General features: G+C 46.1%; 1 protein-coding gene across 2 annotated transcripts in view; it reads right to left on the bottom strand.

Moving 5' to 3' along the window:
• LOC138177215 (vascular endothelial growth factor receptor kdr-like) overlaps positions 1-23,224 on the bottom strand; it is a 202,793-nt gene extending 179,569 nt beyond the window's left edge. Inside the window, exon 1 of one of the 2 annotated variants that reach the window (XM_069108292.1) lies at positions 23,041-23,224. In XM_069108292.1, the coding sequence (XP_068964393.1) occupies positions 23,041-23,107 (67 nt within the window). In that variant the 5' untranslated portion in view covers positions 23,108-23,224. The remainder of the gene's footprint in view (positions 1-23,040) is intronic. The other variant, XM_069108293.1, reaches the window with a different exon arrangement.
• Positions 23,225-26,552: the final 3,328 nt, after the last annotated feature.

The raw sequence follows: 26,552 nt of genomic DNA, 5'->3' as shown, positions 1-26,552 counted from the left end.
ACCATTTGAGTAATTCGTTCACTCATTCATTCACTAACTCGTTTATCCATTCATTTGTTCATTTTCTTATTCAATAATTCACGGACTCATTCATTAATTCATCATTTCATTCATTTATTCACTCATTCATTAATTCACTCACTCATTCATTTAGTCATTCTTATTTATTTAGTAATACACCAACTCATTGATTCACACGTTCATTCAGGTGGCTGTGGCATTCACTTGATATGTTTCCCTGGTAAGGTAGTGTAACATAATAGTTTAGTGGAAAGAGCCTAGGATCTGAGTTGGTCCAGGTTTTTCCACTTTCTAGAAACGTGACCATAGGAAGGTTATTTCCCCTCTGTGTCTCAGTTTCCTCATCTGTAAAATAGAATTGGTATCTCCCCTGCCTAACTCCCAGAAAGTTAGCTAATCCCCTACATACATGTATGTGATGTCCATATATATATATATATGATATTTTTAAAATCATGTTGACAATTATCAGAATGAATAGAACAAGTTTCCTTCCTAGCTCTATAACAAGAAGTCCAGTGTTTTTACAGATGCCCCAACAGGGGCAGCAGGAGCCAAGCCTGGACCCTCAGCTGTGGTTGTGCTGGGAAATGTTTAACAATAGGCTCAACCTGCCAACCTATCTCCTTTCCTGCTGTGAGCAGACCACACTTTGAAGTTTAAGCTGCATAGTTACACTTTCTTTAGATAATCAACAAAACAATCAATTAAGTCCTGATTTGTAGCAACTACTGAGTTCCAAAGTATAAATGCTTACACTAAAAATTTAACAATCAGCTCAGAGCTGGCTGTGCTCCATCCCTAACTATGAGTTCTTCCTCTGCCTACCTTTAGAGCAGGGGTGGGGAACCTGCAGCCTCAAGGCCACATGTGACCTTCTAAGTCCTCAAGTGGCCCTTTGACTGTATCCAAATTCCACAGAACAAATCCCTTTTAGGAAAACATAGGTTTGACATTGGAGCAACATGGTCAGCCCATCAGAGCTGTGCTCTCTGCAGTAGAGTTTGAACCTCATTGTCTGGTACAGGAGTGGGGAACCTGCAGCCTGGAGGCCACACATGGCCTTCTAGGTCCTTGGGTGCAGCCTTATGACTGAGCCCAAATTTGGCAGAACAAATACTTTTATTAAGGGGATTTGATTTGTGAAGTTGGGATTCAGTCCAAGGGCTGCACTTGAGGACCTAGAGGGCCACATGTGCCCTCAAGGCTGCAGGACTGCCACCTCTGGTCTGGTACTTTATCTTGCCAGGTGATCGTCAGAATCTCCCTAAGATAATTCAAATGGAAGCGATTCATGTTCCAGGCATGTAGCTGGTAGACTGTCAGGTTTCAAACCCATTTTCAAAGAGAACTCTCAAAAGGCGTCATACTTAGAATGAATCTCTAATGGTGGAATTTAAGGCATCAGCAAAAGATTTTTCTCCCACTTGGGGGGAGGGGGGAAACAGGGCAGGGAATCCCTTGGGCTCACCGACAATAGGAAGTCCAGTCACCCATTCTCTAAGTATTCTGCTCAGACACAATAGGAACCACATAGCAAGTGCTCTGTTTCCTTTTCTTCCACCCAAAGAATAAGCTCTATTAGGGGGCTGCAGTGTTAAGCTTGGGCCCCTCTTCCTACCATTTAACTCAGAACAATGCCTAATCCAAACAGAGACCAATCCCAGCACCAGACACACTCCAACTCAATTCATAACAACAGCTTTCGGGCCAAATGGACCTTCCAAGGGAAATGGAGGGACCTGCTTTCCTTCTAGAGTCCTAAAGCTGGGGGGAACCCCAGGGAGCAGCAGTTTCTCTTCCCTCGCCTCCCAGGCCTTCCTCCCTGTCTCCTGCCTACCAGGCAAGGGCAGGACGGGGGGGGGCAAAAGGAGAATTAGGCAGCTCACCCATTCATTAATGATGAGAGGCCCAGAGGACATGATCACTTCACCCTGAGTCACACAGCAATTCAAGAAAACAGGCAGCATGATACAATGGGGGGAAATGGAAAGAAGATGATGATTTATTTAGTACCTTTATCTGATAGTTTATTTATTTGGTACATTTATTAAGCACCTACTATGTGTCAGACACTGTGCTCTTATGACTCCCATTTTACAGTTGAAGAAATCAAAGTAGAGGTTAAGTGACTTGCCTAAGATCACACAGTTAGGAAGCTGCTGAATCAGGATTCGAGTTCAGGTCTTCCTGATTCCAGGACCCAGATTTCTGTGTACTGTGGCACCCCCTAGCCGGAAAAGACTAGGAGTTAAGTGGGACCTGGGCTCCCCAAGCACTACCACAACACTCCTTGGGTCCAAATTTGCTCATCTGTAAAATGAAGAGGTAAGAGAACACATACCCAGCAAGATCAGGGGGTTGCTGATAAATGTTTAACAATCATCTCTCCAAAACTACACTTTAATGTTTTCTCCATCACTTTATGAAGACTAGACAATCAACAAAAATCATAAATCAAATCCTTACTTGTAGCATCTGCCAATTTCCAAGGTGTAAATGCTCACACAGAAAGTTTAACAATCAGCTCTCATAAGCTTCAACATATTCCAGAGCAAGACAGTAGACTCATCATTTTCCTCAAACCTCTCCAACCCAAAAACCACAGGAAAATAAAGTATGCACCAAAGAAAGAGTAACTAAGGCTGATAAGATAACAGAAAAAAAAAACACATCAAGTGAGAATGTCAGGAAATAACGTAAGAAAATGTAAATATTTAAGGCCCCTACTCAATCTAGTTAGCAAAATAAAAAACAAGGTAAAATCACAACAAAAAGAATTAACGGACTTTACTATACAGTATAAGCTATCAAAACTGACACCTCAAAAGAAATTAGGAACTGCTTACAAAAAATATAAAAATGCACCCATTAACAGAGGACAAAATAGAAAATGTAAATAATCCAATCTTTAAAAAAGAAATTGAATAAGCCCCAAAGGAATTTCCAAAGGGAGGGGGAAAAATCTTTGATCCAGACAGATTTATAGTGGAATTCCATAAAATGTTTAAAGAGATATTAATGCTTTTGCTACATAAATGATTCTCAAAATTAAGGGAAAAAGTATTTGATCAAATTCCTTTTATGAAACAAATATGGTTCTGATACCTAAACTAGGCAGGGGTTAGGTAGAGAAAGAGAACTATGGATTAATATCACTAATTAATGCTGAGACAAAATTTTAAATAAAATCCTTACATATAGTAATATATACAAAAGTATTCAGTATTCATTAAGACTAAGCTGGATTTACATCAGGGAGGCATGGATGGTTCATTATTTGAAAACCGATTAACATAATTAATCATGTTAAAAACAAAAACAACCAAATCACAAGATTATATTGATAAATGCAGGGGGGCAAAGCCTTTAACAAAATGCAACACTTATTTATGCTTTTAAAAACCCTTACCAGTAGAAGCTCAAATGGACACATGACCCAAATATAAAAGATCAAATTATTAAAAATAAATTTTAGGGGTGGCTAGGTGGCACAGTGAATAGAGTCCCTGGAGTCAGGAGGACCTGAGTTCAAATACAGCCTCAGACATTTAACACAAAAACTAGCCATGTGACCTTGGGCAAGTCACTTAACCCCAATTGCCCTACCTTCCCCTCTCCAAAAAAAAAATAAATTTTAAAAGAACAAGATTAGGTACCTTTCATAGCCATGGATAAGGGGAGAAATCTTACCTAAAGAAGAGATAGACATCATAAAAGATAAATAGATAATTTTGATTACATGAAATTGAAAAACTTTTCTATAAAGAAAATCATTGTACTTAATATGGGGAAAGCTACTGGTTGGGAAAAACTGTATCAAATACCTCTGATGAAGTTCTGTTATTCAAAATACATAAATAATATATGCAAGACTGTGGGTCACTGGCTGAGTGAGCAATTAGGTGGCATGGTAGATAGAGTGCTTGACTTGGAGTCTATAAGGCCTGAGTTCAAATCCTGCCTGAGACACTTACTAGCTATGTCACCCTGGCCAAATATAGCTAAAATGACTTAATATATGTAACGTACTTGTATAACCCATATCCAATTGCTTGCCTTCTCAATGGTGGGAAGGAGAGAACTGGGAACTCAGAATCTGATAAAAGAATGCTAAGATTGTTTTTAGGGGCAGCTAGGTGGTGCAGTGTATCTCTATACACCAGCCCTGGAGTAAAGAGGACCTGAGTTCAAATCCAGCCTCAGATACTTGATACTTACTAGCTGTGTGACCTTGGACAAGTCACTTAACCCCATTTGCCCTGCCTTCCCCCCTCCAAAAAAGAAAAAAAAGATTGCTTTTACATATGTGGAAAAATAAAATATTAAAAAGAAAAACCACCTATGCAAACTGCTTTGCATACCTTAATATGTTATATAAATTTTAGTATTATACTGTCATTATTAAGTGGAAAACACAATAAAATGAAAGTGAATGATAGGTCATTAAAATGACCTAGCTTGGCTTCAATGAGAAATTGCGACGATGCTCCTTCCTCCCTTTCTGAGCAGAAGTGGGGGGTTAGGGTGTAGACACACTGTCAGATGGGGAAGGTGGATTAGTTGCATTGGTTGAACTGGTTTTTCTCTTTCTTTTTAAAATTGTTGTTCTAAGCAGTAGCTCACTAGCAGGGGAGGGAAGGGAGCACGTTCAGAAATGAAGGTATCATGACAGAAAAAGGAAAAACGAAGAGGACAGAATGGAAATGAACATGGTCATTTAATGCCTGTTCCTTCCAAGCTCACTTTCAGCTGGAATTCCATGTCTAAATTCGAAGGTTCTTTCTTCTTTGTACATTCTCTCAGTTTGGTTTCTTTGGGGTTTGGGGGTCGTTTTTTTTCTTTCTTGCATTTGTGTTTGGTGGGGCAGAGTGGGTGTCCCTATCTCACCTGGGGGAAGGCACAGCACCCACTCACAGGCTTGATCCCAACGCTAAGAAGTGCTAGCTTGAATCTGTTCTGTTTTTCCAACCTAATTAGGCAGCCCGGTGGCACTCTGCTCCCACAGGCTCACCACACTATGCCAGCCCCAGTGTGGTCCCCGATGACCTTAGCCCTACCACAGCTCAAAACTCCTGAACATGACCAATGCTTCCAAACTCAGCATCCTCCTCTGCCAGTAGAGAGGATTACATGGTACACACCAACACGCCCGGCTAACATTCAATTTTCCAAGGGTACTTCCAGATCTAATATTTTCTCACCCATGGCTCCCTCTGCCTCTATCTACTGACATTCCAACATCCCATGTTTCTATAATCCTAAACCAAAAATCAACCCCAATCTTCTTATCCTACCAAAAAAATACCACAGTGATAAGACTTCACAGAGTCCAAATTCAGGGTTGGAAACCGAGTCTCATCCCATGACAGCCTTTCCTTTCCAGGCTAAAAATCTCCAGTTCTTTAAAGTGAGATCCACAAAGCAGTGTGGTCGCCGGTCCCTCTCTTGACTGAGGCTTTCCTCCACTGACTGCTTGATCTCCAGTCGGTCAGTGTGGGTTGCAAAAATGGACACGATGCTCCAGATCTGATCCAAATATTTAAGGAGCATCCAAGGGCCCAGGATACAAAGGGAAACACGAAACAGTCCTTTCCCTCAAGGGGCAAGTAAGAAAATACAAAATGTATTCTAAGTAATTTCAAGGGGGAAGGAATGCTAATGACCAGGGTGACAATAAAAAATTAACACCAGGGGTGGCCAGGTGGCACAGTAAGAATACCGGCCCCAGAGTCGGGATGACCTGGGATCGAATCCAGGCTCAGATACTTAGTACCACACCCAGAAATAACTGGCCGTGTAACCTTCAGCAAGTTACTTAACCCCAATTGCTTTAAACAAAAAATTAACACCAGCATCACTAGAGCACCCTAAGGTTTGCAAAGCACTGGGCACAATATCTTCTTTGGTTGTCATGGTGACATGGGAAGTGGATGCTATTGTTATCTGCATTGTATAGATTAGGAAACTGAGGCAGAGATGAAGTCACTTGCCCAGGGTCACACAGTTATTGTCTGAAGTTTCCAGGGGGAGGTAGCTCCTGAGCTATGCTTTGAGGGGAGACAGGATTCTACAAGCATTTCACACATGGAGGTTGGCCCATGAAAAGACAGAATGGAGGGACTGGGCAACCTAAGATCCCGTTAGAATGAACACAGCTGGCCACCTTCAAGCAAGTATCGCCACTGGATCATCTCAGACTTAGCCAACTGGGCAGCCATGTCACTGCTGATGTTGATTCAGCTTATGGTCCACTAAGAACCTCAGGGTATTTTCCCAGTATCTGTTGTCTACTGGCATCTCCCCTCTTGTGTCACACCAATTGGACCTCTGCTGACTTTTCTTTCAGCTCCGGCATTTCAATCCCACATCTAATTCAATTCCCACCACATCATGTCTGATTCTTCCTCTATAGGCTTTAGCAATTGAAGGTGATAGTGAGCCCTTGAAATCCAAGAATTGCTTGTGCCTTTCCCTACTGTGGGAAGGGCAGACCTCAACAGGAACATGATTTTCTGTGGCTTGGGACATTCCAAGGGCCCTTCTGGATCTTTGCAGGCAAGGAATGCCCCAGTATCGGGGATGCTCATCTTCCAGGGTCTCTAGTCACTGCTCCTGCTTTGCAGAATCCTGCATGGAAAAGGCATCATCACCCTCCCCCAACACACACAAACATGCACACACTCACACACACTCACACACACATATCCCCACATGTGCACACACATATGCACCCACTCACAAATGCACACATACATGCACACACTCACACACACACATGCATGTGCGTGCACACACAGACACATACACACTCACACACATAAACACATTCACACATGCGCACACATACACTCACGCACATGCATACACTAAACCACTTCTAATCATGCCTCATGATTCATCTGGGTTTCGGGCCAGCTCTCATGTCACAGGAGCAATGGGCAAGGCTCTCTCCTACAATTCCAAGCTCCTCCAGCATCATTTCCCCGCCTGGCAGGAGATGGAGTGAGGTCCTCTGCCCCAGATCCCCCTCCAACATCCCTCCTAGCCCTGGGCCAATCCAAGCATGCTGCCTAGTGAGAGACTCCCCGGCATTTCCCAGGCACTATGCTTCACTCAGGGCTATTTACCATCCATGGTTTTTCTTGCAGGGTTTGTTGGGATTCTGGACCAAAGGCGACCTTAAGGGCTTATCTAATCCATCCAGGGGGTAGGTCCTTAATGAAGCAGCTAGGTGGCACCACAGTTCCCAGAGTGCTGTGCCTGGAATCCAAAAGACCTGAGTTCAAATCCAGCCTCAGGCACTTACTAGCTATGTGACCCTGGGCAAGTCACTTCACCTCTTCCAGTGTCACTTTGATCATTTGTAAAATGGGGATACTAATGGCACCTGCTTCCCAGGGTTATTATGAGGATCAAATGAAATCCTATTTTTAAAACACTTAGCACAATGCTTGGCACATAGTAGGTGTTTAATAAAAGCTTGTTTCCAACCCTTCCCTTTCAAACAGGTGAGACTAGGATTCCACAAGTACAGGGTATCCCCAAAAGTCTTAGTGTTGTTTTAAGCCTTCACAACTTAGCCTAGCAAGGGCAAGAAAAAATAATAATAATCTCTGACAGTTTAAAACAGCCCTATGACTTGGGCTAACCCCAAGTAGTGGAAGGAACAGTAGATTTGGAATTTGGAGTTCTGGGCTTGGGCAAATTCCAATCTATCCAGGCCTTAACTTCTTCACCTGTAAAATGGAGGGAGGTGAAGGTGTGTGTGCTGGGTGGGGCTGGAGTAGATGATTTCAGAGGCGAGTCCCAAATGCTTCCTGTTGGCTTTCAGCCCTGATGTATGTGGGCTGCTCTTCCCCCTCTCCATTCTGCCCCATTTCCTGGCAAATCAGCAGCCTGATAACCTTGGTCTCCCACTCATCATTGAGCTTAGTCTAAAGTTGGAAAGGACCACAGTCCAAACTCTGCCCCCCACTCCTCTGCCTGGGTTTTTCAAATGAGAAAACTGAGGCCCAGAGTGAGGCTAACATGGCATGCTCAATGTGACTTGGGTTAAGGAGCCAGGATTTGGTCACCAAAAGTGTCATATCAATGACTCTGCTTTCTCCAGAGTAAAGCCTTGAGTGCCAGAGTGAAATGGGAGCTGCCATTTTGGAAGCTTATTTTTCTAAACCACATTGCAATCAAAGCCAGCAGAATGAGAAAGTTGGGAGGACCCTTGAAGACTGCATGTGTCCAACCCCCTCACTTTAAAGAGGAAGCAGCTAAGGCCAAGAGACTGGCTTACTCAAGGAACTAATGCGGGATCTGAACCCAGGCCATCCTGATTCCAGTGAACATAAGCAGGTACTTAGGTGTGCAATAGATAATAGCTCAATGTATTTGGAGTCAGGAAGACCTGAGTTCAAATCCAGCCTCAGATACTTCCTAGCTGTATGACCCTGGGCAGGACTCAGTTTCCCCAAATGTAAAGTGGGAATAATAACAGCACGTCCGTGCCAAGGTTGTGAGTATTAAGTAAGCAAAATGCACTTAGGAAAGTGCCTGGCATTTAATAGGCCTCATGTAAATGCTTACTCCTTCTCTTTCCCCATGAAGGCAACTAGTAATTACCAAGAATCCATGTGCGTTTTAGAAATGTCTACAGAATCCATGGTGTATTAACCAAAAACACTAACAAAAACTTAGCCATACCTGCCTCCATGCAAATACGGCCCCCTCAAAGCTGTGAATATGAGTCAATGTTGGGGAGGCAGGATTGAGGTTGGTCCAAGTATCAGAGCCTATCTCATGGAATATGCCCGTGGAGATGGTCCAAGTGAGCCCCAAGGGGCCAGAGCAGTCTGATCAGCCCCCAAGGAATCTCTGTGCCCAGCACATCAGGTCAGGGTGGGCTCCCCCAATCACTCTCATTACATGGCCAGAAGGGACCTTAGGCCCAGCCAGTACAACCCTCCTCATTCTGTAAATAAGGAAACTGAGGCCTGGACAGTGAAAGTGACATAAGTACCAACATAAAATCCTAGATATTAGGTAAAAAAGAGACTTCGGAGATTAGTCTAACCTCCTCATTTTACAACTGAAGTGATTGGTCCTATGTGGTTACATGTGACTTCCTAGATCAAGACCTCAGGGACCATCCAATCCAACCACGTCATTTTACAAAGGAGGAAACTGAGTCTCAGGATGGGAAAGTAACTTGCCCAAGATGATACACAAGATAACAGCTATTGAGCTGGAAGAGGAGAAAAGGCCGGGGAGGCCTGCTAAGCCTAATCCTGCCTTTTGGCAGAGCTGGGATTCAAACTGGGTCTTCAGACTCCCAGTCAAGCCTTCTGGCCAATGCCTCCTGCTCAAAGGGAGGGGTCACACTTCCTTGACCCTCCACTCCCGAACAATCCCCAGCAGCCAGCAAACACCCTGAGCCACTTCCGTGGCTATGTCTTTCCCACAGTTAAGAAAAAAACAGGAAGATGTAAGGAAAGGTACCTGGAAATGCAAAGGAAGCATGCCTGTGTTCTGAAAATAGCCCTGGAGTCCATACATTTCCTTCTTATACAGAGACACAGGAGCCAGTCGACTTGGCCCTCTCTGTGGTCACTGGCCATCTCCCAGGCAGAGAGAATAAAGGGAAACTGGGTCACGGTTCCATGGCTGGAGATGAGACACTGCTCTGGCCCCAGTCCAGTAACTGGCCTGAATGGTCTTCCCAGTCCAGAATTGCAAGCCCACTGAGTAAAGACTCTGAATTCCACCCTCGACATGAACGTAGGTAAGTGCTGGAGTTGGGCCCACTTGGGAAATCACATGCTCAGAGATAGTGAACCACAGGGAACCTTTGGAATCTTGGTTCATCTAGTTTAACCATACCATTTTACAGATGAGGAAATGGAGGCCCAGAAAGAAGAAATGCCTTGCCCGGGCTCTCACCCTGAAATAAGGCAAGTCCTATTGGAAAGTCAAGAACCCACCCAGTAAATATGATCAATGTCGACAAGACCTTGGAATAGGCCAAGGCGATCTCCCTTGACTCTCCTGAGCAGAATTCTCCCTGAGGAGATGCATTGGCTTCAAGTCCAGCTCTGAGTATATCATATGGAGGCAAATGAGGCCAGAAACTAGGGGGAGATTATTTGGTGCCAGGAGCCCAGAATTCCCCCAAAGCAGACCCTTTGAACGTGGTCCAGTGACTGGCTTAGGTGGATGCAGTCTGAACCTTTCACCACATCTGCTTCAGAGGAAAAAGAACAAGGCTGACCATCCTTCAGCAGAGAAGACCCAAGCAAAGGAATCGGACGAGGCCTTCTAATGTAGAATATCAGAGCAATAAAGGACCTGGATTAGAGATTGCTGGTCACCAAAAGACCTAGAGCTGGAAAAGGTCTAGGAAGCCAGCTAGCCCAATCCCCTCATTTTACAGAGGAAGAAACTGAGGCCCAAAAAGAAGAAGTGACTGGCCTAAGGACATACATAAGATTGCAGATTTAGAGCTGAAATGGACCTCTGAGTTTAGCTATTCCAACCCTCTTATATTACAGAGGAGGAAACTGAAGCCTGAAAAGGTGAAGGGACTGGCCCAAGGTCAGATATTGAGAACCAGAAGGGACCTCGGAGGCCTCATACTCCAACCTCCCCCCTCCCATTTCACAAATGAGAAAATGGATGCCTAAAGTGAAGAAACTATTTTCCCACGGTCACATTGCTAGCAAGTAGCCAAAAAGGAATTTGAACTCATACATTCTGTCTGCAAAGCCAGGGTTGCCTTCAGGTCATTGAGACAGAGTTCAGGTCCATAACCAGCTTTGGTAGCTAGAAAAGCTGCAATTCAGTATTATTGCACCTGGGACAAAGTGGGTCATGGTGAGGATATAGAGCTGAGAGAGATCCTGTGAGATGCTGCTGTCTGGGGGAGGAAGCATGCCCCAGTATGCTGCTTTGGATGCCTTCTACATTTCAGCGACCTGGGGCAAAGTGCTGATCTCCCTACCTTAGTTACTGCTGTAAGGCTGATTTGAAGCTACAAGAAAAGCTAGGATTATTTTGGTTCCCATCACACACAAACACGCATCTTTCCCTGCCCAGCTCCCCTTTGTCAGAGATTTAGGTCTATACTCTGGGCTATTAGCATAGAAAGCTGCTATTTCTCAGCTTCTCTCAGCCTTGGACTGCTCTGTAATAACTCTGTCATTGTGCCCAATGGACTGGCCCCGACAACTCACCTTCCTCCCAAAAACAAAGACTGAAGTCTACGCATCCCATCTGAACACCTCCACTCTCAGGCAACCCCAAGAAAGACCTGAACAGAGGTTGGTCCCAGCACTGACAGAATTCAGTTACTTGGCTTGAATAGAGACTTGACCTCTATCAGGTCCTGGTAGGTCTATTGTCAAACCTTGGTCTTATTTCACAGAGAAGAGAGGAGAGGGAGGAAAAGTCTCATGTACCACTTATAATATGGAGAGCTAAAACAAACCTTGGAGATCTGCTTGTCAAACTTACCTAATTTTACAAAACTGAAACTGAGGCCTGAAATGTGGAGTGATTTGCTCTAAGTTGAAATGCCTAAGCAGCAAGATAAAACATTTGAATGCAATCAGTGGGTTCAGTGAGAGGAATGGCAGCGTCTGGGAGAAGATCAGTACATCAGGCTCCCACACATTCTCCTTTGAAAAATGTAGTTGAGGGGCAGCTAGGTGGCACAGTGAATAGAACATCGGCCCTGGAGTCAGGAGGACCTGAGTTCAAATCCAGCCTCAGACACTTAACACTTACTAGCTGTGTGACCTTGGGCAAGTCACTTAACCCCAATAGCCCTGCCTTCCCCCACGCAAAAAGCAAAAAAAAAAAGTAGCTGTAATTATAAATAAATTCATCTGGAAATATTTATTTTTCAGCTCAGTAGCTAGTTTGGGAAGTTACTTTTTAGATGCCACTAAGGGCATACTGTTTTATGTAGCTTTCTTAATGCCCTCTAAGAAAAGACAAAAAAAAAAAACCCAATGTCAACAATAGTGGCATTTGGTATAATTCCAGTCAAGCCCACGCCAGGCTCAGTGGGTTGGGGAAATGGCCTTCTCTCCCCATCCTAGGCTCCCTTGGGATAGTATCAGTGGAAGGGAGGGGTAATGGTGGACAGAGGAAAGAACCTTGGAATCATTCAGAAAAGATCTGGCTCCCAGGTTTGAATACAATCCTGATACACCTTCATGTATCCCCAGGGAAATGAGTTCACAAATTCTCTGACCCTCCCTTTCCATAACTATAATATATAGAAAACAACCCTTGCAAAATTCTATCTCCCAATGTTCTTTGCTAACTTTAAAGCAGGAGAGACAGAAACAGATGGTATTTTCATTGGAGCATCCTCTGGATGAGTGGTGTCAAATGCAAATAGAAAGGGATCCCTGTGGCCATATTGACTTAGAAAACCACAGGTTAACATCATCTATGTTGCATTGGGTTTGTATTTATTTTGTTCAACATTTCCCAATGACATTTTAACCTGGTTCCAAAGCACTGGAGAGCTGTGGGGAGTTGTGGCTTTGCCATAGTGTATCCCACCTGGACAAACAGGATATAACTGAGTATAGGAAATAAGGAAGCTAGTTGGCACAATAGCAGCTAGGTGGCGCTGCAGTGGATAGAGTGCTGAGCTTGGAATCAGGAAGACTCCTCTTCATAGGTTCAAATCTGGCCTCAGACACTTCCTAGTTGTGTGACCCTGGACAAGTCACTTCACCCTATTGGCCTCAGTTTCCTCATCTGTAAAATGAGCTGGAGAAGGAAATGGCAAACCATTCCAGCATCTCTGCCAAGAAAACTCCCAGTGGGGTCATGAAGAGTAGATAGACATGACTCAACAACAAAAGTAGGAAATAAACTACAAAGCTGGCAGAAAAGGAAAGGCATAATATAGTAATGATGGGGGAACGTCAATTATCCAGACCTTTTCTGGAGCTCTCTCTGCCTCTGTCTCTATCTGTCCTTCTCTCTCTGTGTGTCCCTCCCTCCCTTTTCTCTCTTTTATTTCTGTCTCTGTGTGTGTGTCTCTGTCTGTTTGTCCCTCCTCCTCTCCCCCTTCCCTCCCTCTCCTCTCTCTCTGTCTCCATCTATCCCTCCCTCCCTCTCCTGTCTCTCCCTCACTCTCTGAATCTCTATCTCACTCTTTGTGTCTCTTTGTCTGTCTCTCTCCATGTCCCTTCTCATATCCACAAAGCAGAGCAACCAACCAATCATTCCTTGGTTGCTTCACTGCTCATTTCATCTTTCAAAAAGACCTTGACTCTCATCACCATGAGGGAAGTGCTGGTTTCCAGGGTGAGAATCCCCAGGGATACCTTGTTCCCAGATGAGTCGAGGTTACTCTGGGGCCCAAAAGAGAAAACTGATCAGATTCTCCTTTTCATATTTCTTCCTACACTTAAAGACACTTACCCTCTAAACCAGACATGTCAAACTCCTGGAAAAACCTCTTGCTGAACCAGAATGAAATACCATTGGGAAATATTTAACAAAAAAAATGGAAAAATACAATACAACACCACTAATGTGAATTTGTGGTTTTCTAAGTCACTATGCAACCCGAAGCTTTGAGTACAGATTAGTGACCTAGGTTTCTAATTGAGAAATGTTCTTAATAGGTGAGAAAGATAAATAAATCCCTAAACCCGGGGGGTGAGGGGGGAAAAGAAAGACACCACAGGCCTGGAAGCTGTGCTCTAATGAGATTTCTTGAAGGGCAGTCTTAGTAGCCTATGGAGATCTCAGGAAGACTAGAGATGAGACAGTTCTCAAGGAGCCGCCTCTGGCTGGGGCTCCTTCCAGTTATCTGAGCAGCACAGCCCAGATCAGCAGGGACAGGAAGGGACAAGAGGGGAAAACCAGCCCTCACATTATCCCCATGGCTGATCACCCTGGGCTAGCAGCACCACCCAAGACTAGTGGGTGTAAGCATGGGCTCCCCCCAAACAGTCGCACTCCCAAAATGGCTCATGAGTTGTTGTTTTTTTTTTCCTGCTACCCTAAAGATCCTATCTCTGATGCACATTAAGGATGTTTCAATTTTCTGGTGTCCAGGGATCCTAAGACAATGATTGGCTGAAATGGGGGTGGCCAGTGTAGGATGTGAAGGCTTATCCTTATCTCTGCTTAGGATGCAGAAATTTCTTATCTGTGGGAACAAGAGAAATTCCATTCAAAGTAACTACAAAATGCATATGTTACAATCACTTCCTTCCCTTAGCCGGAGCTGATAGGTATTGCTTTTTTGGAAACAGAGAGAGATCTTCCCAGAAGAGTAGGGGTAAAAGACAAAAAAAAAGTAGCAATAAATTGCCTGAGTGAACAGAACCCACACACGGTATTCATTCTAAAGAGTTTTCTTTTGTCTACAGTGGCCTTCACAAGTGCCAAAGGGAATGGACTCTAGATATGCCAGCTCTTTGGGTACAAAGACGATAGGAGCTGGGTTTTAATTAAGAGTTACGCATTTTCAGCCAGCAATATTGACTCCTTTGCATTCACAGAAGAAGGCTCACATCAGCAGTCACAAAGATGTAGGGGGCAAATATATCCTGAAATCCATTCTGAGAAACATGGCCATGGTCTCAGAGTTTATTGACCCCAAAGTGACCACTCTACCATTTGTGTTTGTCCTTCGTTTTCTTTTTTTTCGTTTCTTTTTTTTTTTTTTGCTTTTTGAAAGGGTAATTGGGGTTAAGTGACTTGCCCAAGGTCACATGGCTAGTAAGTGTTAAGTGTCTGAGGCTGGATTTGAACTCAGGTCCTCCTGACTCCAGGGCCGGTGCTCTATTCACTGCGCCACCTAGCCACACCTTGTCCTTCGTTTTCAAAGAGGACGATGGCATCAGGGAAAGGATGATATGATTCCACCATATTATTTGTGAGAAAAAAAAAGGAGAAGAAACCTAAGAAGAGGCTGACATGCACCCTAGATTTTAGTAAAGCATATTTCAAATTGTGGTGTCTGAATGTAATTGAATAGTATAGCACCTTAAGAATAATATGAACAGATCAGAAAAAATGGGAGACTGATACGATATGATGGAGGGTGGAGTGATCAGAGTTTGGAGAATAATTCATACCATGGTCACAATAATGTAAAAATAATGTAAAAATCAACAACTCTGGTGATTCAGTGAGCAAATGGCTTCAGCAGGAGAGAGGTGTAGAATGAAGCATAGGTTTCTTTACATGGAGCAAACACGGTCTCTGTCTTATTTTGTTTTGCTTACACTTCTTTGCTATGAGGAAAAGTTCTATGAGAGAGGGAGGGGGAAAGGCATTGGGAATTGGAAAGCGCCAATGATGTTTTAAAAAAGTGTCACTAGAACATTTAAAACAAAAACAGATTTCCACGGGTTCAGAGAAAGGCCAGGTAAGATCCCAAAGCCTCAAATTCTACAGAGGAAACCAAGGGTATGAATTCTCAAGAATGAAATTCTGATGATACAAAGAAAATGGCTTCTGATAAGGAGGAAATTCTGTTATTGTTGTTCAAGTCATTTGTCATGTCTGACTCTTGGTGACCCCATTTGGGATTTTCTTGGCAAAGATACTGGAATGGTTTGCCATTTTCTTCACTAACTTGTTTTAGAGACGAGGAAACTGAGGCAAATTGGGTTGTCTTGCCCAGGGTCATATAGCTAGTGTCTGAGGCTGGATTTGAAACTCAAGTCTTCCTGACTCTAGGTGGGACATTTTATCCACTGTACCACCTAGCCGCCCAATAAGGAGAAAAAGGAGTTGTCTAAAGAGGTGTCAGTGGAGGTATATAGAACTAACACGTCAGCCCAAATTGATTTGTAATCGGAATGTGCTGAAAATGAAAGCAAAGACAAGTAACAGAGGATGAGCACAAGAGTGCATCATGATCCTGTAAGGAAAGTGTCAGAAGGATGTTAGTCTGGGGGTTCTGATCTATGTTAAGAAAAAGGAAAAGATCAAGGCAGGAACAGGACCACAATCTCTTCGCACCATGTAAGATCAGCTGAAGTAACTGGGGGTGTTTATTCTAAGAGAAGACTCAGGGGGGAAATGAAGGGTTGGAATGTTGGTACATAAAAAGAGGATTTAGCTTTGTTCTGTCTGACCCCAGAGGGCAGAACCAGGAGCAGGAGGGGATGCTGCAGAGAAAACAAAATTAGGTTAGATGTAAGAAAAAGTTCCAAAAATGAGAGCTCTCCCAAAATGGGAACAGGATACCCCAAGGAGAAGTGGGCATCAACAGAAATTTTCAAGCAAAGGTTGGGGGGCCAATTGTCATCCAAATGGATGGGAAGGGAACAGGAAAGCTTTGGTCAGGAGCAAGAAGGGCTAGGTGACCACCAAAGTGTCATGCAGAAGAGAATCTGTGGCTCCGTGAATATTTAGGAAGATTAATAAGTAATATTTTGATGTCAACTTAAAAGGAGGTCTCCAGTGGAGTACCCCAGGGAGCTATGCTTTGCCCTGTACTTCTAGATATGTTTATCTGTGACTGCAATAAAGAAATACATGGTATTGGGTTGCTTGAAGCATGTCAGATAATCAATGAAAACATTAATAAAGGTGATGAATAGCTTCAAAAATGTAACAGGATGCAAAATAAATCCACAAAAATAATCAACCATTATGTATTTAGCCAACAAAACCCAGGGGGAGAAAGATAAAGAAATTCCATCTACAATAATTTGTATAAAATATCCTCACGTTAACCTGCCAAGACACATTTCCAATCCACATAAATGCAACTAGAAAACATTCTTTATAGAAGTAAAGGACTATTGAATCATTGTTTGTGGTTGGACCAGGCCAATATAATAAGAATAAGAATGTTATTTAAATTAGCATGTACATTCAGTGCTAGGCCAATCAAATGTCTGAGGGATTAACTTTCTAGAACCAGATAAAATAATAACAAATTTTACTTGGGGGAACGAGGGGTCAAGATTTTCAAGAGAGATAATGAAAAAAATGTAGGGCATATTATCAGAACCCTGATAATAGTCTAAAGTAACAAGCATCCCAACTATTTAGTACTAGTTACAAAATAGAAAAGTAGAACAAAATAGAGGCAGAAACAAAGAAGACCAGTGCTCGATAAATTCAGGAACACAAACTTCCAAGTGAAGGACTCTGCCAGGAAAATTTGGAAAGTTGTTTGGTTGAAAATAGGCTTTCACACAAACAAAATCAAAGCAGCTAGAATAATGCAAACTTGATAAGTGAGGTGGGAAAAAACAACCTTTGCTTATCTCTAGTTATAAAATCTGATATCTTAAATAGAGAATTTGCAAATACATAAAACTAAAAAGAAAAGCAAATTTTATGTAAGAGTCACAATTTCATGTACAGTAGTCTACTTCTGTTCTGCAATGTATAAAGAAATACTTTTATTTTGTTAAATTCAGAATAAAAATAAATTATACATATGTATCAGCATATGTATACATCTTTGTATGTACATATACATATATAAGATATATATCACACGTACATATATAAGATATATATCATATATACATATATAAGAGCTATTTAGTATAAAAAAAGACTTTTTTTCAAAAGAAAAATGCAAATTATCAACAACTATAGGAAAATGCCCCAAATCACTAATAATGAGAGAAGTAGGAATTAAAACAACTCAAGGGTTTCACCTCACACCCATCAAATTGGCAAAGATTATAAAAGAGGGGCAGCTAGGTGATGCAGTGAATAGAGCACCCACCCGGGAGTCAGGAGGACCTGAGTTCAAATACGGCCCCAGACACATAACACTAGCCGTGTGACCTTGGGCAAGTCACTTAACCCCGATTGCCCTGCCTTCCCCCCTCAAAAAAAAAAAAGATGATAAAAGAATTAGTCAACAGCGGATGGACTATAGGAAGACGGGAATGCTAATTAGGTGAGCTGTCAATTGGTCCAAGTATTCTGGGAATCTGTTCGGAATTAAACAAGAAAAGTTATCAAACTGTTCATACCCTTTGACCCAGCAATCTTTTTTACTGGGTGTATACGTACCCCAAGGAGGCCAATGCCAGAAGAAAGTCCCATATGTACAAAAATATTTATGCTAGTTTTTTTGGTAGAGGAAGAGGAAAGGGAACAGTATATTTATTAAGTGCCTACTATGTGCCAGGCACTGTGTGAAACACTTTACAAATATTATCTCATTTAACAACAAAAAACTAGAAACAAAGCGTGTGTCCATTATTTGGGGAATGGCCAAACAAACTATGGCAATAGGAACATAACGGAATGTTATTGTGCCATAAGAAACCATGCATATGAGGGATTTGTAGAAACATGAGAAGACTTGAATATCCCAACACTGAGGGAAGAAAGTGGGACCATGAACAATATATACAGTGATTACAATAACAGAAAGGAAAAAGATGTCAGAATTCAGATTATATATAATGTCTAATCTCATTTACAGAGAATAGATGATGAAACACCCTTCCCCTCTCTCAGTGAAGAAGTGGCAGGCTCCAGGTGTGGGTTACTACCCGACACAGTTGTTGGGTTCATTGTTTTTGCTTCACCGTTTTTCTTTTGTATAGACACACTTCTCTGATGGAAGGTTTATTGGAAAATAACAACAGAAAAATACTATTCAAGCATTTTTAAATAAAGGAATAGATGTTATGTTATCAAAGGAGAGGGTGCTAACAGTGATTGTCCCAAGCTCTCAGGTTTTGTCTAACTCGATCTGTCTCTCCTCTATGGCACTTACCACTAATGTGCCCTCCTAAACTCCGACCACATGTATATCTAGCTAGTGCTTTCCCAAACAGGAATCTGGATCCTCAAACTTTGGCCGGGCTCCCGATGAGAAAGAAAGGTAAAATTAAGGACTGTAACCCCAGTGAATATCAGTCCCCACATCCAGTGTTTAATTTGAACTTTAGAATGGTTCCATGAGGCAAGTAATACAAAAATTTATTATCCCCATCTCAGGTTCAGAGAGGGTGAGTGACTTGCCCAAAGTCACACAGCTAGTAAAAGTCTGAGGTTGGATTTGAACTCAGGTCTTTCTGGGCACTCCCAAAGGATACACTTGGATTCCTTCTCTGTGGAGGTAGCTAAAGGGTAGTGGAAAGAACCATGGAATCACAGGGCCTGGGTTCAAAACCCAGCTCTGCCAAACCACCCTCGAGTTCAAGGGGTTTGGCAAGCAGGTTCCTGGAATGGCTGAACATTAGGAGTTGAGTGAGGAAAATTGCAGACTTGATTTGGTCTCACAATCCTGAGCACACTTGGTGAAATCATCCACTTTCAGTCCATCACCAAGCATCTGAAGAGCCCAGGATTTAGAGTTGGGCAACAGAAAGCTGAAGCCTATCTTGGCTACTTAAGCACTTGCATAGCCCTGGACAAATCACATCAAACCCTGGAGGTCTGTGGCCCTCCGTATTCAGCACCCTGGACTGAAGAGTTATGAAGGCTGTTCTAAGCTCCAAGATCTATGAGGTCACCACCTCCCACCCCTCAGCAGAGGGAGAGCAGTGAGTCACGGGCAGAATCCAGGAATCCTGATCTCCCTAGGTCCTGTTCATCTTCTAGCCCTCCTAACTGGCCACCTTCCCAAGAGACAGCACCCCCAGCCCCTTCCATCAACCCCAGGCCACATGAAGGAGAAAGCTGGGCTTAGCCCTGCCACGCGTGTCGACTGAACATGGAAAATGAAGAGACTGCAATAGATTACCTCAAATCCCCTCTCAATTCTAAAACTGTAGGCCTCAGTTTCCTGACCTATAAAAAGAAGAGATTGGCCTACATGCTTTCTAAAGCCCATCTAGCCCTAACATTCTCTGAATTGAATGAGATTGGCCACTGGCAAAGGAAGGATCACAGAATGTTCAAGACCTCAGACATCTGAGTAAGCTGGTAAGCTTATTCCTCATATGACTGATGGCCCAGAGAGGGGAGGTGAGCTGCCTGGGGTCACACAGCTAATGAATGATGGAGCCGGGCACTTGAAACCAGCTGGGCAAGCCTTGGTTCCCTTCCTGCTAGGTGGTTGGACCTATCAGAAAGACCTGAGTTCAAATGTAGATGCAGACACTTACTAGCTGTGAGACCCTGGGCAAGTCACTTCACTTCTGCTGGCCTTAGCTTCCTCATCTGTAAAATGGGAGTTCTAGCAGCACCTGCCTTGAAGGAACACTGTGAGGACCAAATGAAATGACACTTGTGAAGTGTTTAGTACAGTAGGTGGCATCAAATAGCACATAACCTTTTCCCTTTCCTCCTCCCTTTGTTCACTGTAGGTGCTATATAAATGTTTGTTTTCTCCCTTCTCCTGGTTGGCCTTTGGGTCCCCTTCCAGCTCCAGACACAGGATCTTATGGCCTCTGAGCATTAACCCACAGAGCCCTTCTGCTGACTCACTAAGGTGGCCCTGCCCTTACAATCCAGAGGAAGACATGAGTTGGATCATAGGGAACCCTGATCCTACGAAAAGAGGCAGGAGTCTCCCAAGACCCACATCAAACCAGGAATGGACAGTCTGGAGAAGAAAAACCAGAACAGCTCAGGAGAAGGCAGAAGAGGGAAGGAACCAGGGAGGAGGAGGAGGGAAGGAGAGGGGAAGGGAAGAAGGAGAGAAAGGGGGAAGGGGAGAGAGGAGATATGGGGGGAGGAGAGAGGAAGGGAGAAGAGAAGTGTAGAGAAATCAGGGACTAGGGAGGGAGGAGGGGAGAGAGGAGAAGAGAGGAAGGGAGAGGAGGAGAGGGGTGAAACTAGGAACCAGGGAGAGGAGAAGGGAGAGGAGAAGAAAAAAGTGGGGAGAAACCAGGGACCAGGGGGAGGAGAAGGGAGAGGAAAAGTAGGGAGAAACCAGGGACCAGGAGGGAGGAAGGGAGAGGGGAGCAGAGAGGAAGGGAGAGGAGGAGAGGGGTGAAACTAGGAACCAGGTAGAGGAGAAGGGAGAGGAGAAGAAAAAAAGTGGGGAGAAACCAGGGACCAATGGGGAGGAGAAGGGAAGAGGAGCAAAGAATAAAGGAGAGAACTGGGGAGAAAACAGGGACCAGTGGGGAGGAAGGGAGAGGAGGAGAGGGGAGAAACCAGGGACCAAGGAGGGGGAAAGAGAAGGGAAGGGAGAGGGGGAAGGAAAGAAGTAAAGGGAAGTTCAGTAATTGTCTGATCCCCCAATAATCAGCTTTAGGATGTTACTCTAAGCTTCTTGAAGGAACTACATCAAGGCCACCTTAGCTTTAGCCCTACAAAAGGGCAGAGGTCTCTACACTTTGGTGTTATAAAACAGTCCTAGACTGAAGGGTCTGGTCCTAGCTCTGCTCCCTGCTGGCCTTGCCCATGTCTTTCTTCGTATCCCCAGAACCCACCGCAGGATCTAGACCCATAGTAAATACTAAATAAATGCACGTTAGCTGCCTTTGGACTAGCTGAGCTATTTATGTGACTTTGGCCATGTATCTTTCCTCTCTCTGGGCCTCAGTTTCTTCATCTGGTAAAATGAGGAGGTGATCTAAGCTTCTTCCAGCGGCTATTTCGCACCCTATGTCTCTGAAATTTTGGGTTTTCAGGTCCCTCCCCATGAGTTCCAATTTCTAAGGTCCCTGTGTTCTCAGGTGGTAAGCTTATATACCATATTTGAGAGCTCAAGGAGGGCTGAGGAAGGGATCAAACCCAGGAGCCTTCCCGGGGATAGGGTCGGATTTCAGGGAACCAAGATGGGTGGGGGGAACACAAAGGGATGGCACTCGGGAGCTGGGGCCTTATTTTATTCACCCTGGAATCCAGGAGACCCTTGATTGACGTCTGAGGTCTCTAAGCCCAGGTGGTGTTGGGGAGCTGCGGAGCTAGCAAAAGCAGCCGCAGGTGGGGGGTCCTCAGGACCCTAGCCCCTGGAGAGCCGTCCATCCCGCCGGCTGCTCTGGGACGTTAGTGGCAGCTGGCGCCACCTAGCGGCCTCATGTTTCGCGTGCACCTGCCTTCGCTCTGGGAGCAAGTTCAACGGGCTGAGGGGTGGCGAGGATTTTTTTTTTTTTTTTGTCAAGTTTAATTGGAAACATATTAGGGCTGAAAATACCCGACAATTAAAATGGCAAAATATTTAAAATAGTTGCCTCCATAAAGGCGCCATATTTAACCCTTTCGGCCCTTGCCTCCATCCTCCATAAGGGTCAGGGAAGGGCTAGCCTTCGTGGAGGCCAGGGAGTCTCCTCCGCCCCAATCAGATCCTCAAAAGGAACCAAGTTTTATGTCGGGTCTTTCCTAGTTCACGGGTGACCCGGTCGGAGGGTCCGAGAACAACTCAGCCTCCTTGTGCCTAAAGGTGTCCAAGGTCGGAGCAAAGATCATATAGGAGAGCATCAAAGTGGGGTAAGGGGCCCCAGATTGTCTAGAACACAGGATAGAGGGAACATCAATCCTGGAAGGAACCTTAGAACACGCAAAGACATGGACCACAGATGAAACCTAAATATCAGAGCTAGAACGGACCTTGTGAGCCACCGATTGCTACTGGCGCTCAGTGATTAAGTCATATCATAATTAGGATTTGAATCCAAACCTTGCTTCTCCTTCTCAATGCAAGCGAATGTATCAGGTTGGGACTGAAAGGAGGGTTTCATCAGAAGTGAGGGGGTGGGGAGAGACGGTTTGCACTAAATGGGGGGGGGGGGCTGCACAGCAGGGGCAAGAGGATTGCAAGGCAACCGGGGGAAGGGGTGCTAGGGACCCCACCCTAACCCCAAAAAACCAATGCCACGAGACCTGCATTAATAACCAATTCCTGGGAATCTCCTGCCCCGACGGCTTCTCCCCTACTTGGCTGCGGCGCCTCGCCACTAGGTTCAGGTGTCTGGCAGCTGGCCAATAGGGAGCCCCAAACCGTGCCTGCCGACGCCCCCCGCCTCCAGCCCCAGTTGCTCCAGTTGTTAGAAGCATTTGGCGCCCACCCACGCCGGGGCCCCGAAGGGAAGAAGTCCAAGGGGGCCGGCGGGGCCAGGCTGGGCCGGCCGGGGGTACAGGTGCTGGCGCTCACCTTACCTGGAATGCAGAGCCCTGCGAGCAGGAGCAGCGCGGCCGGGACGGCCCCGCAACACAGCCGCAGCATCTTCGGGCGGGACGCGCAAGCTTCACTCGCTCAGTCGGCCCGCTGCGCGACGTGGGGTGGACTGGGCTGGAGGGAGGGGAGGGGACAGACGGCAGGGGAGGAGGAGCGGGGAGGGCCGGGGGCCGGCCCGGAGGGCAGTGGGCTGGGCTACACCGGCCTGCCCCTCCGGGGTCCACCGTGGTGCGGGCAGCGGCCCGCGGGCCCCTGGACCAGCTGCGGCCACGAGCTGGCGACCCCTTCGTTCCCGAGGTCACTGGCGCCTCGCCGGGACCCTCCTCCCCGGGTCGTCGTGGCGGTCCTTCCCCGCCCGGCGGCCGCTCCGATTGGCTCCGAGTGTGCCGCAGGCTCCCGGCGCCGGCAGAGATCCGGCTCGGGCTCGGGCTGAGGGAGCCCGGAGAGGCGAGGGGAGCCCTTGCCCCTCGCCGGCGGGCGCGGGCGCAGGTGCTGGGGCTGCCGGAGGGGCCGAGAGCGGGCGGCCAGCGGGGCCGGGGACACCGAGGGCTGCGGAGAGGCGGCCGGGGAGGCAGGGAGGCAGCGGCGAGACGGTCCCGAACGCGGCCGGTCTGGAGGCTGCTCCGAGCAGAGTGGCGGCGGCGGGTGCGGGGCGGGGGGGGGAGGGGAGGGGGCAGGAAAGGGGGGGGGGGGGGGGCTTGTGATCTCTCTCGGGGGTGGCTCTGGCACTTCCCTTTCCTGCCCCCTCCCCTCCCCTCCCTCTCCTCCCTGTCCCTCCTCCTCCCCTCCTCGCATGCTGATTTCCCCCCTCCGCTGGGCTCCCGAGCAGAATTCTCTCCCCCCCACGCCCCCCCCCCCTCGCAGGGCTGCGGGGCTGGGAGGGGGGGGGGTTGGGGGGGGGGGTGGTCTTTGGAGAATCGGAGGAAGCGCAGACGTCAGCGGCAGCCGTGCGGTCCGGGGAAAAGACTGCTACATCGCGGGCGAGCCCTCGATAGCCCCGACGGAGCGTGCGGGAAAATCTTCGAGATTTTAAGACACTGCTAGTCCCTGGGCAGACTTGTGTTCGGCCCCTAGGAGCCCCAAAAGGGACCACAAAGTCAGAGTAGGCAGGGGCAGACAGACAGAGACAGAGAGAGAGAGAGGAGGGAAGGGGAGGGAGAGACAGAGATAGAGATACAGAGAGAGAGAGAGAGAGATCACAATGTTGGAAAGAGTCTTCAGAGCCAATAAATCAACTCTCCCCCCTACTCCATTTTAGGGGGGAGGGGGGGAGCGCGGAGTGAGGCCCAGACAGAAAAGTGACTTAGCAAGGTCATACAACAAGTGAAACCCTTCCAGTCACTGACTCCCCATTGACGATCACCAAGTCCAACCTGATGTTGTTCAGTCATGTACCGAATGGGCCATAGTTCACCAGGCCCTTCCATCTTCCACTATCCCTAAAAGTCTGTCCAAGTTCATGTTCATTGTTTCCATGACACTCTCTATCCATCTCATCCTCTGCTGATCCCTTTTCCTTTTGCCTTCAATCTTTCCTAACATTAGGGTCTTTTCCAACCCTTTACTTTTAACATATTTTAGAATAATAAACTTTGGATCCAGAGGAAGGGAACTGACTTGCCCGAGATCTCATAGCTAGTAACTGGCATGGCTATATGATAGTCAAACCCAAGGTAAGCCCCCTGGTATTTCAGAGTTCTCCACTACACCAGGACCTCTAGCCCTGTTTGAATGTCTTTAGAATCAGAGTATCAAAGGTAGAAAGGCCCTTAGAGGGTGATCTAGACCTACTGGCTCATTTTACAGAGGAGGAAACTGAGGCCCAGTAAAATGCCCAAGTTCACAAGGGCAGTAAATGACAGAATCAGAATTTGAACCTAGGACCTCTGACTCCAAACCCAACTATGCTTTTTGCTTCTTACACCTTCCTCCTCCAGCCTGGGGCAGCTAGGGGCCCTAGCAAAGCACACTGGCTTATCTCACCCCTCCCATGGGTGTAAAGGAGAGGGCTCCTCCTCAGAAAGAGGGACCGAAAAACCATGCTGCCCCTCTTGCCCCATCTTGTCCTGGGCCTTGCCTGTCTCCAGGCTTCCCACTCCCCAGCTGGCCAGTGCTCCCAAACAGCCAAGTCTTTCCCCCAAAACTTGGTGGACCCCTTAGCCCTCCTGGGTCACAGGCTCAGAGATTGGGGAGCTGGCTGCCTCAACCACTCTTGCACTAAGGATCCAAGTCAGAAACCAGGAGCCAATGGTGAGAGGGGGCCCAGCCCAAGCAAGAGAGAGCACAGGAATCAAAATGAAAGGGGTGAAAGGCAGGCTGGCTGTTGGAGGCCCTATGCCTGGTAGGGTTTGTTAACAACAAGGCAAAATCCCAAACCCAACAAGCATGGATTCCACAGAAGGGGAACCTCTGATTTATCCATGCCAGCTTCTTGCAGGGGGCTCAGTGGATTAGCCCTGGCTTCAGAGTCCTGTAGTGGTAGAAGGTGGGGAGAGGGCTGAGCAAACCCCTCCCTCTCTCTGGGCCTCAGATTCCCCTTCTGGAAAATGAGAAGGGTGGATTTGATGGACTCTGTGGTCCCTTCTAGAACATTCTCTGTTCCAAGGTTTCCTCCAGCTCTGGCACTTTCTCTTCTAACTTCCCTTGCAACTTTGACTGAAGAGTCAGTCCAGTTCTGCCAGTCTCTGTCCTAAGGTCCCTCCTAGCCCTGACATTCCATGTACTAAGGCCTCTCCCAGCCCTGACATTCCCTGTTCTAAGGCCTCTCCCAGCCCTGACATTCCATGTTCTAAGGCCTCTCTCAGCCCTGACATTCCCTGTTCTAAAGCCTCTCCCAGCCCTGAAATTCCATGTTCTAAGGCTTCTCCCAGCTCTGACATTCAAGGGCTCTGGATTTGGAGGAAGAAGATGCAAGCTGGGGTCTGCTCCTCAGTACCTATGTGTCCTTGGACCAGTTTCTTCTCCTATAAAATAAGGTTATTACTGTTCTCACGTCCAGCTCTTTGTGACTCCGTGGATCATAGTATACCACTGCTGTCTAGGAGGTTTTCTTAGCAAAAAATACTGGCGTGCTTTGCCATTTCCTGTTCCAGTAAGTATCTGAGGCCATATTTGAACTCTGGTCTTCCTGACTCCAGGCCCAAAACTCTATCCACTGAGCCACCTAGCGGCTTCCTAGGGGGTTAGTCTAGGTGAATTCTAAGGTCCAGTCCAACTCCCTGTGCTCCAACTTGAAAAACCTAGGTTCCATGGTCCCTTCTCACTCACATATGGTTCACAGTAGGCTTGCGCAACCAACAGCCCCTCGCTGTGAGCTCAGAAGGCCTTCTAGGAACCCCAATTCCACTGTGTCCATCCACCCTGGCTTCCTCTGCTTCTATTTGTCCTCTTCCAGGGCTGGCAAAGAAGCCAAAAGGGAGAGTGGGCAAGCTGGGGTCCTGGTGCTGTGCCATACTTTGTCATTCAGGTGTATCCAACTCTTTATGATTCCATT

Source organism: Petaurus breviceps, unplaced genomic scaffold (genome assembly GCF_028583685.1).
Source record: "Petaurus breviceps papuanus isolate PSGF00001 unplaced genomic scaffold, PetGlider_PUasm1.0 90339, whole genome shotgun sequence".
Lineage (NCBI taxonomy): Eukaryota > Metazoa > Chordata > Mammalia > Diprotodontia > Petauridae > Petaurus > Petaurus breviceps.
The sequence above is the reverse complement of the archived record's forward strand: the minus strand, read 5'-3'. Positions and strand labels throughout refer to the sequence as shown.